At 50.7% G+C, this 17429-nt stretch overlaps 2 protein-coding genes across 4 annotated transcripts in view; both read right to left on the bottom strand.

Moving 5' to 3' along the window:
* Window positions 1–1228: 1228 nt before the first annotated feature.
* LOC137309338 (protein myomaker-like) overlaps window positions 1229–17429 on the bottom strand; it is a 35576-nt gene continuing 19375 nt past the window's right edge. For 2 of the 3 annotated variants that reach the window (XM_067977595.1, XM_067977596.1), the window contains exon 6: window positions 14261–15927. In XM_067977595.1, coding sequence (XP_067833696.1) covers window positions 15784–15927 — 144 coding nt within the window. In that variant the 3' untranslated portion in view covers window positions 14261–15783. Of the gene's footprint in view, window positions 1308–11345; window positions 11456–14260; window positions 15928–17429 lie in introns of those variants that run through there. The other variant, XR_010959817.1, reaches the window with a different exon arrangement.
* Window positions 1368–6419, bottom strand: LOC137309333 (fap1 adhesin-like). Its single transcript, XM_067977588.1, has one exon. It carries the CDS (start codon window positions 6417–6419, stop codon window positions 1368–1370), a length of 5052 nt encoding a protein of 1683 aa, XP_067833689.1.

Here is a 17429-nt window from a genome sequence, read left to right as displayed (position 1 = left end):
CATTTATTGTATATTCCCTTGCCTTGTTTGCCCTCCCAAATGCATTACCTCACACTTCTCTGGATTGAATTCCATTTGCCACTTTTCTGCCAACCTAACAAGTCCACTGATATCTTCCTGCAGTCTACAGCTTTCTTCCTCACTATCAACCACAAGGCTAATTTTTGTATCATCTGCAAACTTCTTGATCAAGCCCTCCACATTCAAGTTCAAATGATTAATATATACCACAAAAAGCAAGGGACTTAGTACTGAACCTTGCAGGTCCCCACTGGAAACAGCCTTCCAGTCACAAAAACACCCGTCAACCATTACCCTTTGCTTCCTGCCACTGAGCCAATTTTGGATCCAATTTGCCACATTCCCTTGGATCCCATGAGCTTTTACTTTTTTGACCAGTCTGCCATGTGGAACCTTGTCAAAAGCCTTGCTAAAATCCATGTGGACTACATCAAATGCACTAACCTCATCGACCCTCCTTGTTACCTCCTCAAAAAATTCAATCAAGTTGGTCAGACATGACCTTCCGTAACAAATCCATGCTGACTGTCCTTGATTACTCCGTGCCTTTCTAAGTGACGGTTTATCCTGTCTCTCAGAATTGATTCCAATAATTTGCCCAGCGCCAAGGTTAGACTGACTGGCCTGTAATTACTTGGTCTATCCCTCGCTCCCTTTTTAAACAACGGTACAACGTTAGCAGTCCTTCAATCCTCCGGCACAACACCTGTATCTAGTGAGGATTGGAAAATGATGGTCAGAGCCTCCGCTATTTCCTCTGTTGCTTCTTCTAACAGCTTGGGAGGTTTGGCATTATTTGGTGCCTTGGTGATCATTTCTCTGGTTTTCTCCCTCCAACTCAAGTTAATGGAAAGAAAAACGGGGCGAGGCATATAACGGGCGGCCGATCCAAAACGCTGAATTTACCGCCTGGTGAGGAAAGTTAATATCCACCCCAGAGGCAGAACTTTCGCTGGCTCAGTCTGGGTTGCACTTTGATTTAGCTGATAGATGTGAAAAGACAGTATGCTAACCTACTGCAACAGTCAGACTCATCACTCTGTGAGTGCCTATCTGTAATTGATTGTTGGTCTGTGAATGTGTGTCTGTGTATAGTTAATTAGCTCTGGTTAAAAGCTGAATACAATTAGAGGTTTAAACTGGAGAAGTTTAGTTGGACACAGTATTGCAATTATAAGGGAAAACTCTTAATTGCCATTTAAATCTTTATTCCTTTCATAGAGGCTCTTCAAGTCTTTTGGAAACAACAAGACGACCTCAGCTCACTGGAGGACAGGGTTAGAAAGCTGCAGGAAAAAACAAATAATTTATTAGCGAGCGTCCAGTAGGCAAACACAATCTTGTTTCTAAGGAACAGAAATGCAGTGGAATGGAGTAAGCCTCTGTGCACCCGAGATAACCGACACTGGAACCGACATCTGATCCAACGCCGGAACCAACACCTGATCCAACGCCGGAACCAACACCTGATCCGACACTGGAACCGACACCTGATCCGACACTGGAACCGACACCGGAACCGACACTGGAACCAACACCTGATCCGACGCCGGAACCAACACCTGATCCGACACTGGAACCGACACCTGATCCAACGCCGGAACCAACACCGGAACCGACACCGGAACCAACACCTGATCCGACGCCGGAACCAACACCTGATCCGACACTGGAACCAACACCTGATCCGACACGGAAACCGACACCTGATCCAACGCCGGAACCAACACCTGATCCAACGCCGGAACCGACACCTGATCCAACGCCGGAACCAACACCTGATCCAACGCTGGAACCAACACCTGATCCGACGCCGGAACCAACACCTGATCCGACACTGGAACCAACACCTGATCCAACGCCGGAACCAACACCTGATCCGACACTGGAACCAACACCTGATCCAACGCCGGAACCGACACCTGATCCGACGCCGGAACCGACACCTGATCCGACACTGGAACCAACACCTGATCCGACACTGGAACCGACACCTGATCCGACACTGGAACCGACACCTGATCCAACACTGGAACCGACACCTGATCCGACACTGGAACCGACACCTGATCCGACACTGGAACCGACACCTGATCCGACACTGGAACCGACACCTGATCCGACACTGGAACCAACACCTGATCCAACGCCGGAACCGACACCTGATCCGACGCCGGAACCAACACCTGATCCAACGCCGGAACCGACACCTGATCCGACACTGGAACCAACACCTGATCCAACACTGGAACCGACACCTGATCCGACACTGGAACCAACACCTGATCCAACGCCGGAACCGACACCTGATCCGACACTGGAACCGACACCGGAACCGACACTGGAACCAACACCTGATCCGACACTGGAACCAACACCTGATCCAACGCCGGAACCGACACCTGATCCAACGCCGGAACCGACACCTGATCCGACGCCGGAACCAACACCTGATCCGACACTGGAACCGACACCTGATCCGACACTGGAACGGACACCGGAACCGACACCTGATCCAACGCCGGAACCAACACCGGAACCGACACTGGAACCAACACCTGATCCAACGCCGGAACCAACACCTGATCCGACGCCGGAACCAACACCTGATCCAACGCCGGAACCAACACCTGATCCGACACTGGAACCGACACCTGATCCAACGCCGGAACCAACACCGGAACCGACACTGGAACCAACACCTGATCCAACGCCGGAACCGACACCTGATCCAACGCCGGAACCAACACCTGATCCGACGCCGGAACCAACACCTGATCCGACACTGGAACCAACACCTGATCCGACGCCGGAACCAACACCTGATCCGACACTGGAACCAACACCTGATCCGACACTGGAACCAACACCTGATCCAACGCCGGAACCGACACCTGATCCAACGCCGGAACCGACACCTGATCCGACGCCGGAACCAACACCTGATCCGACACTGGAACCAACACCTGATCCGACACTGGAACCGACACCTGATCCGACACTGGAACCGACACCTGATCCGACACTGGAACCGACACCTGATCCGACACTGGAACCGACACCTGATCCGACACTGGAACCGACACCTGATCCGACACTGGAACCGACACCTGATCCGACACTGGAACCGACACCTGATCCGACACTGGAACCAACACCTGATCTGACGCCGGAACCGACACCTGATCCAACTCCGGAACCAACACCTGATCCAACGCCGGAACCGACACCTGATCCGACACTGGAACCGACACCGGAACCGACACTGGAACCAACACCTGATCCGACACTGGAACCGACACCGGAACCGACACCTGATCCAACGCCGGAACCAACACCGGAACCGACACTGGAACCAACACCTGATCCAACGCCGGAACCAACACCTGATCCGACGCCGGAACCAACACCTGATCCAACGCCGGAACCAACACCTGATCCGACACTGGAACCGACACCTGATCCAACGCCGGAACCAACACCGGAACCGACACTGGAACCAACACCTGATCCAACGCCGGAACCGACACCTGATCCAACGCCGGAACCGACACCTGATCCGACACTGGAACCGACACCTGATCCAACGCCGGAACCAACACCGGAACCAACACTGGAACCGACACCTGATCCAACTCCGGAACCAACACCGGAACCGACACTGGAACCGACACCTGATCCAACGCCGGAACCAACACCTGATCCGACACTGGAACCAACACCTGATCCGACACTGGAACCAACACCTGATCCGACACTGGAACCAACACCTGATCCGACACTGGAACCAACACCTGATCCGACACTGGAACCGACACCTGATCCAACGCCGGAACCAACACCTGATCCGACACTGGAACCAACACCTGATCCAACGCCGGAACCAACACCTGATCCAACGCCGAAACCGACACTGGAACCGACACCGGAACCGACACCTGATCCAACACCTGATCCAACGCCGGAACGGACGCCGGAACCGACACCTGATCCGACGCCGGAACCAACACCTGATCCGACGCCTGATCCGACACCTGATTCGACGCCTGATCCGACGCCTGATCCGACGCCTGATCCGACACCTGATCCGACGCCTGAACCGACGCCTGATCCGACGCCTGAACCGACACCTGATCCGACGCCTGATCCGACGCCTGATCCGACACCTGATTCGACGCCTGATCCGACGCCTGATCCGACGCCTGATCCGACACCTGATCCGACGCCTGAACCGACACCTGATCCGACGCCTGAACCGACACCTGATCCGACGCCTGATCCGACACCTGATCCGACACCTGATCCGACGCCTGAACCAACACCTGATCCGACACTGGAACCGACACCTGATCCAACGCCGGAACCAACACCGGAACCGACACTGGAACCAACACCTGATCCAACGCCGGAACCGACACCTGATCCAACGCCGGAACCAACACCTGATCCGACGCCGGAACCAACACCTGATCCGACACTGGAACCAACACCTGATCCGACGCCGGAACCAACACCTGATCCGACACTGGAACCAACACCTGATCCGACACTGGAACCAACACCTGATCCAACGCCGGAACCGACACCTGATCCAACGCCGGAACCAACACCTGATCCGACGCCGGAACCAACACCTGATCCGACACTGGAACCAACACCTGATCCGACACTGGAACCGACACCTGATCCGACACTGGAACCGACACCTGATCCGACACTGGAACCGACACCTGATCCGACACTGGAACCGACACCTGATCCGACACTGGAACCGACACCTGATCCGACACTGGAACCGACACCTGATCCAACACTGGAACCGACACCTGATCCGACACTGGAACCAACACCTGATCTGACGCCGGAACCGACACCTGATCCAACTCCGGAACCAACACCTGATCCAACGCCGGAACCGACACCTGATCCGACACTGGAACCGACACCGGAACCGACACTGGAACCAACACCTGATCCGACACTGGAACCGACACCGGAACCGACACCTGATCCAACGCCGGAACCAACACCGGAACCGACACTGGAACCAACACCTGATCCAACGCCGGAACCAACACCTGATCCGACGCCGGAACCAACACCTGATCCAACGCCGGAACCAACACCTGATCCGACACTGGAACCGACACCTGATCCAACGCCGGAACCGACACCTGATCCAACGCCGGAACCGACACCTGATCCGACACTGGAACCGACACCTGATCCAACGCCGGAACCAACACCGGAACCAACACTGGAACCGACACCTGATCCAACTCCGGAACCAACACCGGAACCGACACTGGAACCGACACCTGATCCAACGCCGGAACCAACACCTGATCCGACACTGGAACCAACACCTGATCCGACACTGGAACCAACACCTGATCCGACACTGGAACCAACACCTGATCCGACACTGGAACCAACACCTGATCCGACACTGGAACCGACACCTGATCCAACGCCGGAACCAACACCTGATCCGACACTGGAACCAACACCTGATCCAACGCCGGAACCAACACCTGATCCAACGCCGAAACCGACACTGGAACCGACACCGGAACCGACACCTGATCCAACACCTGATCCAACGCCGGAACGGACGCCGGAACCGACACCTGATCCGACGCCGGAACCAACACCTGATCCGACGCCTGATCCGACACCTGATTCGACGCCTGATCCGACGCCTGATCCGACGCCTGATCCGACACCTGATCCGACGCCTGAACCGACGCCTGATCCGACGCCTGAACCGACACCTGATCCGACGCCTGATCCGACGCCTGATCCGACACCTGATTCGACGCCTGATCCGACGCCTGATCCGACGCCTGATCCGACACCTGATCCGACGCCTGAACCGACACCTGATCCGACGCCTGAACCGACACCTGATCCGACGCCTGATCCGACACCTGATCCGACACCTGATCCGACGCCTGAACCGACACCTGATCCGACACCTGATCCGACACCTGATCCGACGCCTGAACCGACACCTGATCCGACGCCTGATCCGACACCTGATCCGACGCCTGATCCGACACCTGATCCGACGCCTGAACCGACACCTGATCCGACGCCTGAACCGACGCCTGATCCGACGCCTGATCCGACACCTGATCCGACACCTGATCCGACGCCTGATCCGACGCCTGATCCGACACCTGATCCGACGCCTGATCCGACGCCTGAACCGACACCTGATTCGACGCCTGAACCGACGCCTGATCCGACGCCTGAACCGACACCTGATTCGACGCCTGATCCGATGCCTGAACCGACGCCTGATTCGACGCCTGAACCGACACCTGATTCGACGCCTGATTCGACGCCTGAACCGACGCCTGAACCGACACCGGAACCGACACCGGAACCGACATCTGCCATTTCTCCCTAAGTTAAACAGTTGAATGTAATTGTACTGGTCGGTTGCTCAAGTCTTTTCTTTGTCCACCTTGTGTATTTACCATGGCTTTGCTGTGGGATTGAACTGTGGCTAGCTGAGTAGACAGAAAGAAGGACAGACTTGTATTTATAGAGTGCTTTGCAACCAATGAGGTACTTTTGAAGTGTAGTCACTGTTGTAATGTAGGAAATGCAGTAGCCAATTTGCGCACAGCAAGATCCCACAAATTGCAATGTGATAATGACCAGATAATCTGTTTTAGTGATGTTGGTTGAGGGATAAATACTGGCCCCAGGACACTGGGGAGAACTCCCCTGCTCTTCTTTGAATATTGTAAACAATTTTACAACACCAAGTTATAGTCCAACAATTTTATTTTAAAATCCACAAGCTTTCGGAGGCTTCCTCCTTCCCCAGGTGAATGTGGAAATGAAATCCTCGAACCTATCGCATTTATAAATCAGAGAACAATGCCTGGTGATTACAGATAGTCTTTTCAACTGCCCGTTGCCAAAGTGTTCAGACAGATAGGTGTTACCTACAGGGCCACCGAATATATAAATGGCCAGAACTAAAAAAACAGATGATGTGGAGATGCCAATTAAAAAAAGAGCGAGAGAGGCAGAAACATCCGGAAGGAAAAGACAGCAATTGACCCGTTATATTAAAAACAGATAACATTTGTTCGCTGGTGGGGTAACGTGTAGCGTGACATGAACCCAAGATCCCGGTTGAGGATCCTAACCCTAATGCAAACGCTGCGACAATGGATGAACGGACACCGCGCAACAATCGCCAGACAGGAGGGTTCCCTCCCAGTCGGGGAACACTTCAGCAGTCAAGGACATTCAGCCACCGAACTTCGGGTAAGCGTACTCCAAGGCGGCCTTCGAGACACTCGACAACGCAAAATCGTTGAGCAGAAATTGATAGCCAAGTTCCGCACCCATGAGGACGGCCTCAACTGGACACAATGTTCAGTTGTGGCCCACCAGTGTTTTATAAAGGTTCATCATGACTTCCTTACTTTTGTACTCTATGCCTCTATTTATAAAGCCCTGGATCCCTTATGCTTTTTTAACCGCTTTCTCAACCTGCCCTGCCATCTTCAAGGATTTGTGTACATACACTCTCAGATCTCTCTGTTCCTTTACCCCTTTTAGAATTGTGCCCTTTAGTTTATATTGCCTCTCCTCATTTTTCCTATCGGAATGCATCACCTCGAATGTTTCTGCGTTAAATGACATCTGCCAGGTGTCCGCCCATGCCATCAGCCCGTCTATATCCTCTTGAAGTCTATCACTATCCTCCTCACTGTTCACTATCCTTCCAAGTTTTGAAATTGTGCCCTGTACACCCAAGTCCAAGTCATTAATATATATCAAGAAAAGCAGTGGGGGTGGCGGAGTTAGTGGGGGAGGCGGAGTTAGTGGGCGGTGGTGGAGTTAGTGGGGGAGGCGGAGTTAGGGGAGGAGGCGGAGTTAGTGGGGGAGGTGGCGTTAGTGGGGGGGTGGAGTTAGGGGCGGAGGTGGAGTTAGTGGGGGAGGCGGAGTTAGGGGAGGAGGCGGAGTTAGTGGGGGAGGTGGAGTTAGTGGGGGAGGCGGAGTTAGTGGGGGAGGTGGAGTTAGTGGGGGAGGTGGAGTTAGTGGGGGAGGTGGAGTTAGTGGGGGAGGTGGAGTTAGGGGCGGAGGTGGAGTTAGTGGGGGGGTGGCGGAGTTAGTGGGGGAGGTGGAGTTAGTGGGGGGGTGGAGTTAGGGGCGGAGGTGGAGTTAGTGGGGGAGGTGGAGTTAGTGGGGGGGTGGAGTTAGGGGCGGAGGTGGAGTTAGTGGGGGGGTGGAGTTAGTGGGGGGGTGGAGTTAGGGGCGGAGGTGGAGTTAGTGGGGGGGTGGAGTTAGTGGGGGGGTGGAGTTAGGGGCGGAGGTGGAGTTAGTGGGGGGGTGGCGGAGTTAGTGGGGGAGGCGGAGTTAGTGGGGGAGGCAGAGTTAGTGGGGGTGGTGGAGTTAGTGGGGGAGGTGGCGTTAGTGGGGGGGTGGAGTTAGGGGCGGAGGTGGAGTTAGTGGGGGTGGCGGAGTTAGTGGGGGAGGCGGAGTTAGTGGGGGAGGCAGAGTTAGTGGGGGTGGCGGAGTTAGTGGGGGGAGGCGGAGGAGGAAGGGGTAGGAAGAGGCGGAGTAGGGGGTTAGGAGGAAGGGGAAGGGGACATTTGTCTTTTCTCCCACTGTACACCTCCCTCCAGTCCGAAAAACAACCATTCACCGCTACTCTCTGTTTCCTGTCACTTAGCCAATTCTGTATCCATGTTGCGACTGCCCCTTTTATTCCATGGGCTGCAATCTTGATGACAAGCCTACCATGCGGCACTTTATCAAACACCTTTTGAAAGACCATATACACATCAACCGCATTGCCCTCATCGACCCTCTCTGTTACCTCATCAAAAAACTCTATCAGGTTAGTTAAACACGATTTGCCTTTAACAAATCCGTGCTGGCTTTCCCTAATCAATCCACACTCGTCCAAGTGACTGTTAATTCTGTCCCGGATTATTGTTTCTAAAAGTTTCCCCACCACCAAGGTTAAACTGACTGGCCTGTAGTTGCTGGGTTTATCCTTACACACTTTTTTAAACAAGGGTGCAACATTTGCAATTCTCCAGTCCTCCGGCACCATCCCCGTATCTAAGGATGTTTGGAAGATTATGGCCAGAAACTCCGCAATTTCCACCCTTACTTCCCTCAGCAACCTAGGATGCATCCCATCCGGACCGGGTGACTTATCTACTTTAACTACAGCTAGTCTTTCTAGTACCTCCTCTTTATCAAATTTTAGCCCATCCAGTGTCTCAACTATATCTTCCTTCACTGAGACTCTGGCAGCATCTTCTTCCTTGGTAAAGACAGATGCAAAGTACTCATTTAGTACCTTGGCCATCCCCTCTGCCTCCATGAATAGGTCTCCTTTATGGTCCCTAATCGGCCCCACCCCTCCTCTTACTACCTGTTTACTGTTTACAGCCTGTAGAAGACTTTTGGATTCCCTTTTATGTTAGCCGCCAGTCTATTCTCATACTTTCTCTTTGCCCCTCTTATTTCCTTTTTGACTTCCCCTCTGAACTTTCTATATTCTGCCTGGTTCTCACTTGTGTTATCAACCTGACATCTGTCATACGCCCCCTTTTTTCCGTTTCATCTTACTCTCTATCTCTTTTGTCATCCAGGGAGCTCTGGCTTTAGTTGCCCTACGTGGGAATGTGCCTAGACTGTACCTTAATCATCTCCTCTTCAAAAGCTGCCCATTGTTCAAATACAGTTTTGCCTGCCAATCTTTGATTCCAATTTACCCGGGCCAGATCTGTTCTCATCCCATTGAAATTGGCCCTCCTCCAATTGCGTATTTTTACTTTAGAGTAGTCTGTGTCCTTTTCCATAGGCATTCTATACCTTATGATACTATGATCGCTGCTCCCTAAATGCTCCCCCACTGATACTTGCTCCACTTGGCCCAACTCATTCCCTAGAACCAAGTCCAGCAATGCCTCCTTCCTCGTTGGGCTGGAAACGTACTGATCAAGAAAGTTATCCTGAACACATTTCAAAAATTCTTTGCCCCTTATATTATTACTATCCCAGTCTATATTCGGATAGTTGAAGTCCCCCCGTTATCACTATTCTGTGGCTTTTGCACCTCTCTGTAATTTCTCTGAAAATTTGCTCCTCTATATCCTTCCCACTAGTTGGTGGCCTATAGAATACACCCAGTCGTGTAACGGCACCTCTATTGTTTCTTAACTCTAACCAAATAGATTCTGTCCTTGACCCTTCCAGGACATCCTCTCTCTCCAGTACTGCAATATTCTCCCTAATCAATACTGCCACCCCTCTCCCCAATCCTTTCTTTCCTTCCCAATCTTTCTTGAACACCTTGTATCCAGGAATATTTAGTTCCCAATCCTGCCCTTTTTTGAGCCAGGTCTCCGTTATCGCCACATTGTATTCCCATGTGGCTATTTGTGCCTGTAGCTCACCGACCTTGTTTACCGCGCTTCATGTGTTTACACACATGCACCGCAAACCAGTCTCAGATTTTCTTGTACTCTCTCTTAATCTGATCCCACCTCATACCGTGCTATTTCTTACTCTCGTGCTATCTTTCTCCCCCAATCCTTTGTGCCCCTTGTTTCTCCTTTCCAATGCTACATCCTGGTGCCCCCCCCCCCCATCAGCAATAGTGAACCTCCCCACGAGGACATTGGTCCCAGCTCCATGCAGCCTGCACAGGTCCCACCTCTCCCAGAACTGGTCCCAATGCCCCAGGAATCTAAAGCCCTCCCTCCTGCACCATCTCTCCAGCCACACGTTCATCTGCTCTATCCTCCTATTTCTATACTCGCGTGGCACCGGGAGTAATCCAGAGATTAACAAGCAGGACCTCAAAGTTAGTAATCTCTTTCCTAACTCCTTAAAATCTGCCTGCAGGACCTCATTCTTCCTTCTACTTATGTCGTTGGTACCAATATGGACCACGACCTCTGGCTGTTCATCCTCCCCCTCCAGAATGTTCTGCAGCCGCTCAGTGACATCCTTGACCCTAGCACCAGGGAGGCAACATACCATCCTGGAATCACACCTGCGGCCGCAGAAACGCCAGTCTGCTCCCTTAACTATAGAATCCCCAATCACTATTGCTCTCCTGACCTTTCTCCTTCCCCCCACAGTTCTAACCAGCACTCAATACTGGTTAGAAAGCGAGATGCACTCAGGGGTCTCCTGCACTACTATGTGTATTAGGTTATATTACTTTTCTCACTATTGTTGTTGATGTTTCCAACAGTACCATTTTACACAGTAGTTCTCATACTGAATATGATTTACATGTCTGAACAGATTGATGGATAGAAACTCACATTTTCATGATTACACATCACATCCGGACAGGAAGCTCTCTTCAGCCACAACAATATTCAGCTGCTTGGCTTGATAATCATATCTGATCCATGCTGGACAAACAAGCTGTCTGGAAAAGCAGGAAGAAAGTAGGAATCCCCAACAAAACTTGGCCATATTGTTAGCAGTTTTTGTGTTGCACAGACATATTCCTTGGTAGTGGAGTTTGACAGGCTGCAGAAACAGCCGCTCTCCTGTTCCTGGACTCAGCACTGTGCAATCCATGCAGACCAGGGACTGGGTGAGAATGACCTGTTCCGTGCCAGAGTCCTCTCTCTCCAGCATCAGGGGGTCTGGCTGTCTGACCTCTCCAGACTGTCACTGGTGCTTGAGCCAGAATGCATATTTATGCCAACAATACAAGAGCTGTTGCAGCTGCACCTCAGTACAACACGCATGACACCACTGTACACACCGACAGTGGCACATCAAAATGTGCTTGATCTTTTTCTTCTAATTTATTCCACTAAATCTCGAAGTTGATACATTTTTGCTCGTGGGCAGAAATATGGTAAATTAAATTCAATACCCACAAGTGCAAACTGTTATATATTAGAAGAAAAAAATGGAATATTTAATGAATGACATCAAACTAGCTGGGACAGAGGTCTGGGAGTGACAACTGTCCAGTCACTGCTGAGCAAATGTTTCCATGAACCAGATTAGGGTGAGTTGACAAAGTGAATAGAATGCTGAACTATGATACAACACAGACCCTGGAATCATTCAAGAGGAGGTTAGATGCTGCGATGAAGAAAACCTTAGAAGTTAGAATTTCTGCGAGATTCTCCCGATTGTCTGTTGCAACTTCAGGAGAAGATTCACATAAATCCTGTCCTAGAACATTCCACCCCCTTTCTCTGGGCTTCGCTGATCTTCCGCCCAATTTATGGCAGACGATCAAAATGATCCATCACGGAAAGGAATGGTGTAGGATGCCCACTCTAACCCTATTGGCCCTCCTAATCTGCACTTTGTCATCTCCCAACCTCTCAGGCCTCTGACTAACCTGAAAGACAGTCCTTTATACATTCATGAGTACAAGTAAATCCATGATTTGATGATAATGGCCAAATATGAGGAAGGATCGAAAGAGAAACCTGCAAAGATATTTTTTTTTATTATTCGTTCACGGGATGTGGGCGTCGCTGGCAAGGCCGGCATTTATTGCCCATCCCTAATTGCCCTCGAGAAGGTGGTGGTGAGCCGCCTTCTTGAACCGCTGCAGTCCGTGTGGTGACGGTTCTCCCACAGTGCTGTTAGGAAGGGAGTTCCAGGATTTTGACCCAGCGACAATGAAGGAACGGCGATATATTTCCAAGTCGGGATGGTGTGTGACTTGGAGGGGAACGTGCAGGTGGTGTTGTTCCCATGCGCCTGCTGCCCTTGTCCTTCTACGTGGTAGAGGTCGCGGGTTTGGGAGGTGCTGTCGAAGAAGCCTTGGCGAGTTGCTGCAGTGCATCCTGTGGATGGTACACACTGCAGCCACAGTGCGCCGGTGGTGAAGGGAGTGAATGTTTAGGGTGGTGGATGGGGTGCCAATCAAGCGGGCTGCTTTATCTTGGATGGTGTCGAGCTTCTTGAGTGTTGTTGGAGCTGCACTCATCCAGGCAAGTGGAGAGTATTCCATCACACTCCTGACTTGTGCCTTGTAGATGGTGGAAAGGCTTTGGGGAGTCAGGAGGTGAGTCACTCGCTGCAGAATACCCAGCCTCTGACCTGCTCTCGTAGCCACAGTATTTATATGGCTGGTCCAGTTAAGTTTCTGGTCAATGGTGACCCCCAGGATGTTGATGGTGGGGGATTCGGCGATGGTAATGCCGTTGAATGTCAAGGGGAGGTGGTTAGACTCTCTCTTGTTGGAGATGGTCATTGCCTGGCACTTATCTGGCACGAATGTTACTTGCCACTTATCAGCCCAAGCCTGGATGTTGTCCAGGTCTTGCTGCATGCGGGCTCGGACTGCTTCATTATCTGAGGGGTTGCGAATGGAACTGAACACTGTGCAGTCATCAGCGAACATCCCCATTTCTGACCTTATGATGGAGGGAAGGTCATTGATGAAGCAGCTGAAGATGGTTGGGCCCAGGACACTGCCCTGAGGAACTCCTGCAGCAATGCCCTGGGGCTGAGATGCTTGGCCTCCAACAACCACTACCATCTTCCTTTGTGCTAGGTATGACTCCAGCCACTGGAGAGTTTTCCCCCTGATTCCCATTGACTTCAATTTTACTAGGGCTCCTTGATGCCACACTCGGTCAAATGCTGCCTTGATGTCAAGGGCAGTCACTCTCACCTCACCTCTGGAATTCAGCTCTTTTGTCCATGTTTGGACCAAGGCTGTAATGAGGTCTGGAGCCGAGTGGTCCTGGCGGAACCCAAACTGAGCATCGGTGAGCAGGTTATTGGTGAGTAAGTGCCGCTTGATAGCACTGTCGACGACACCTTCCATCACTTTGCTGATGATTGAGAGTAGAGTGATGGGGCGGTAATTGGCCGGATTGGATTTGTCCTGCTTTTTGTGGACAGGACATACCTGGGCAATTTTCCACATTGTCGGGTGGATGCCAGTGTTGTTGCTGTACTGGAACAGTTTGGCTAGAGGCGCAGCTAGTTCTGGAGCACAAGTCTTCAGCACTACAGCTGGGATGTTGTCAGGGCCCATAGCCTTTGCTGTATCCAGTGCACTCAGCCGTTTCTTGATATCACGTGGAGTGAATCGAATTGGCCGAAGACTGGCTTCTGTGATGGTGGGGATATCGGGAGGAGGCTGAGATGGATCATCCACTCGGCACTTCTGGCTGAAGATGGTTCAATGCGTGCAAGGCTGAGAAATTCAATACACACAACCACATTAAAAAAAGAACAAAAATAGTTCCAAATGCGAAGCAAGATTTATTTCACAGGCATTGGGTAGTTGCCGGTGATTTTAGGTTTGAGCTTAGTCTGTCTTTATATGCATACCTGTACCTCCATTCCAAACTGGGCAAGGATTCATTCTACCTATTGGTATTGGGACTTTTCCCCCACCTTTTCTCACCTCTTTTCCTGAAAGGTATACAGATTAAGGGGAAGCTAGATATATACATGAGGGAGAAAGGAATAGAAGGATATACTGATAGGGTTAGATGAAGTAGTGAGGGAGGAGGAGGCTCGTATGGAGCATAAACACCGGCATAGACCCATTGATCCAAATGGCCTGTTTCTGTACTGTAAATTCAATGTTTTTTTTATTCGTTCATGGCATGTGGGCATCACTGGCAAGGCTGGCATTTATTGCCCATCCCTAATTGCCCTTGAGAAGGTGGTGGTGAGCCGCCTTCTTGAACCGCTGCAGTCCGTGTGGTGAAGGTTCTCCCACAGTGCTGTTAGGAAGGGAGTTCCAGGATTTTGACCCAGCGACGATGAAGGAACGGCGATATATTTCCAAGTCGGGATGGTGTGTGACTTGGAGGGGAACGTGCAGGTGGTGGTGTTCCCACGTGCCTGCTGCTCTTGTCCTTCTAGGTGGTAGAGGTCGCGGGTTTGGGAGGTGCTGTCGAAGAAGCCTTGGTGAGTTTCTGCAGTGCATCCTGTGGATGGTAATTCTATGTAAGATTGCACCTTGACCAATTGCTTTTTCTCCAAGTGGTCATCTGTGAGTTTAGTGAATGAGTGTCAGCAGGCTATTCACCCTAAGGCGGGGGGAATTTGCAGTGAAGCCCAATCCTGTCCTCACCCAACGTCCACACAGCCGGGGCGGGGGGGTGGGGGTGGGTCACTGGGTTGTGATCAGGAACAGGGACCCTGGTTGATTTCCCCTCCCGAACCCAAAGGGCTCTGAAGCCAATTGTATCCCTGTTAACATCCACACACAAGTGCACTTTCCAGCAGGGTCAGTGGATAGTTAACATGAGCGGGATCCTTTCCCCAACGCAGAGTGCTGAAACCAATTGTCTCACTCCTACTGCTCTTCAGCACAGAGCAGGGATTGAACCTTTTTGTGTATATGTGCTATACCAAATGGTACTTTTACTTACTGGGCCAGTGGAGAGCTTCTTATGCGAAGTCTTAAGATGTCTTGATGTAACACAGTAATATACTGAAATGGAGAAGACCACTGATGTGTCCAGCTTACCCTTTCAAACACCCACCCGTTTTCTTGCCATGATTTTGGAATGAATAGTCCTGTATCCCCTTTCGTAATCGGGATCATTTCTAAAACTCACCATAGATTGCTGTTTAGGTCTCTACATTTTTATAATCATTCATTAGAATAACACATTCAGCCACCAGCTCAGCTTTTGCTTCATACAGTTCATATAGTGCATTTACAGTGTCAGTCAAAAGGAATGATCTTTTCATTGATGCAATGCACAAATATAATGCTAGGAATGGAGACACAAGATTGTGCCTCTTTCAGACACAGCAGAGTGTGCAGCAACTCAGTTTTACCGGATTTCCTCCATTTCCAGCTTGAGAGTTAATCTTCGGGAGAAGTAAGATAAAGGAGGCAGCTAGGCTGCAGTGGTAGAAGCTGTGTACGTAGCTGTAATCCCATTCCTATGAAGAGAAGAGAGGGAGTCTACATCGATTACCCCTGTACTTGTTTCTGGATGTTACACACAATTCACAAATTAATAATCCATTTGGCTTAGTGCATCAACACTGCATTTATTCAGCACCTTTAACATAGTAAAACATCTCAAGGCGCTTCACAGGAGCGATTTTCAAACAAAATTTGACACCGAGCCTCATAAGGAAATATTAGGGCAGGTGACCAAAAAGCTTGGTCGAAGAGGGAGGTTCAAATAGCGTCTTAACGGAGGAAAGACAGGCGAAGAGGTTTAGGGAGAGAATTCCAGAGCTTAGGGCCTAGGCAGTTGAAGGCACCGCCACCAATGGTGGAGCGGAGGAAATCGGGGATGCACAAGAGGTCAGAATTGGAGGAGCACAGAGGTCTCGGAAGGTTGTAGGGCTGGAGGAGGTTACAGAGATAGGGAGGGGCGAGACCATGGAGGGATGTGAAAACAAGGATGAGAATTTTAAAATCGAGGTGTTGCCGGACCTGCTAAATCGTGTTCAGCACAGGAATTTGATGGGGTTAAAGGGTATATACTTCAATGCAAGGAGTATTACAAACAAAGCAGATGAACTAAGGGCACAGATAGACACATGGCAGCATGATATCATTGCTATAATGGAAACCTGGCTTAAAGAGGGGGATAATTGGCAGCTCAATATCCCTGGATATCGAGTTTTCAGGCAGGATAGAGTGGGTGATAAAAAAGGAGGGGGGGGGGTAGTATTATTGGTTAAAGAATCAATTCCAGTTGTGAGAAGGGATGATATGCTAAATGGATCATCAATCGAGGCCATATGGGTTGAGCTAAGAAATAAAAAAGGGGCAGTCACACTACTAGGAGTGTACTATAGACCCCCGAATAGCGAAAGGGAAATAGAAGAACAAATATGTAGGCAAATTTCTGAGTGCAAAAATAAGAGGGCAATAATAGTAGGGGACTTCAACTACCTGAACATCAACTGGGATTCAAACAGTGTGAGGGGCACAGAGGGCGCAAAATTCTTGATCGGTGTCCAGGAGAACTTTTTTAGCCAGTACGTGACAAGCTCAACAAGAGGGGATGCAATTCCAGATTTAGTCCTGGGAAATGAAGATGGGCAAGTGGGTGAAGTGACAGTGGGTGACCATATTGGGGATGATTTAGACAAATTGCATGAGTGGGCAAGAACATGGCAGATGCAGTATAACGTGGATAATGTGAGGTTATCCACTTTGGTTGTAAAAACAGAAAGGCAGATTATCAGAATGGTGATCGATTGGGAAAAGGGGAGGTGCAACGAGACCTGGGTGTCCTTGTACAACAGTCGCTGAAAGCGAGCATTCAGGTGCAGCAAGCAGTTAGGAAGGTGAATGGTATGTTGGCCTTCATTGCAAGAGGATTTGAGTACAGGAGCAGGGATGTCTTACTGCAGTTATACAGGACCTTGATGAGACCACATCTGGAGTATTGTGTGCAGTTTTGGTCTCCTTATCTGAGGAA

This window comes from Heptranchias perlo, unplaced genomic scaffold, assembly GCF_035084215.1.
Source record: "Heptranchias perlo isolate sHepPer1 unplaced genomic scaffold, sHepPer1.hap1 HAP1_SCAFFOLD_162, whole genome shotgun sequence".
In the NCBI taxonomy this organism is placed as follows: Eukaryota; Metazoa; Chordata; class Chondrichthyes; order Hexanchiformes; family Hexanchidae; genus Heptranchias; species Heptranchias perlo.
The sequence above is the reverse complement of the archived record's forward strand: the minus strand, read 5'-3'. Positions and strand labels throughout refer to the sequence as shown.

Excerpts from the sequence above, each read along its gene's own strand:
- LOC137309333 (XM_067977588.1), bottom strand. The coding sequence starts at position 6,419 with ATGTCGGTTCCGGTGTCGGTTCCGGTGTCGGTTCAGGCGTCGGTTCAG.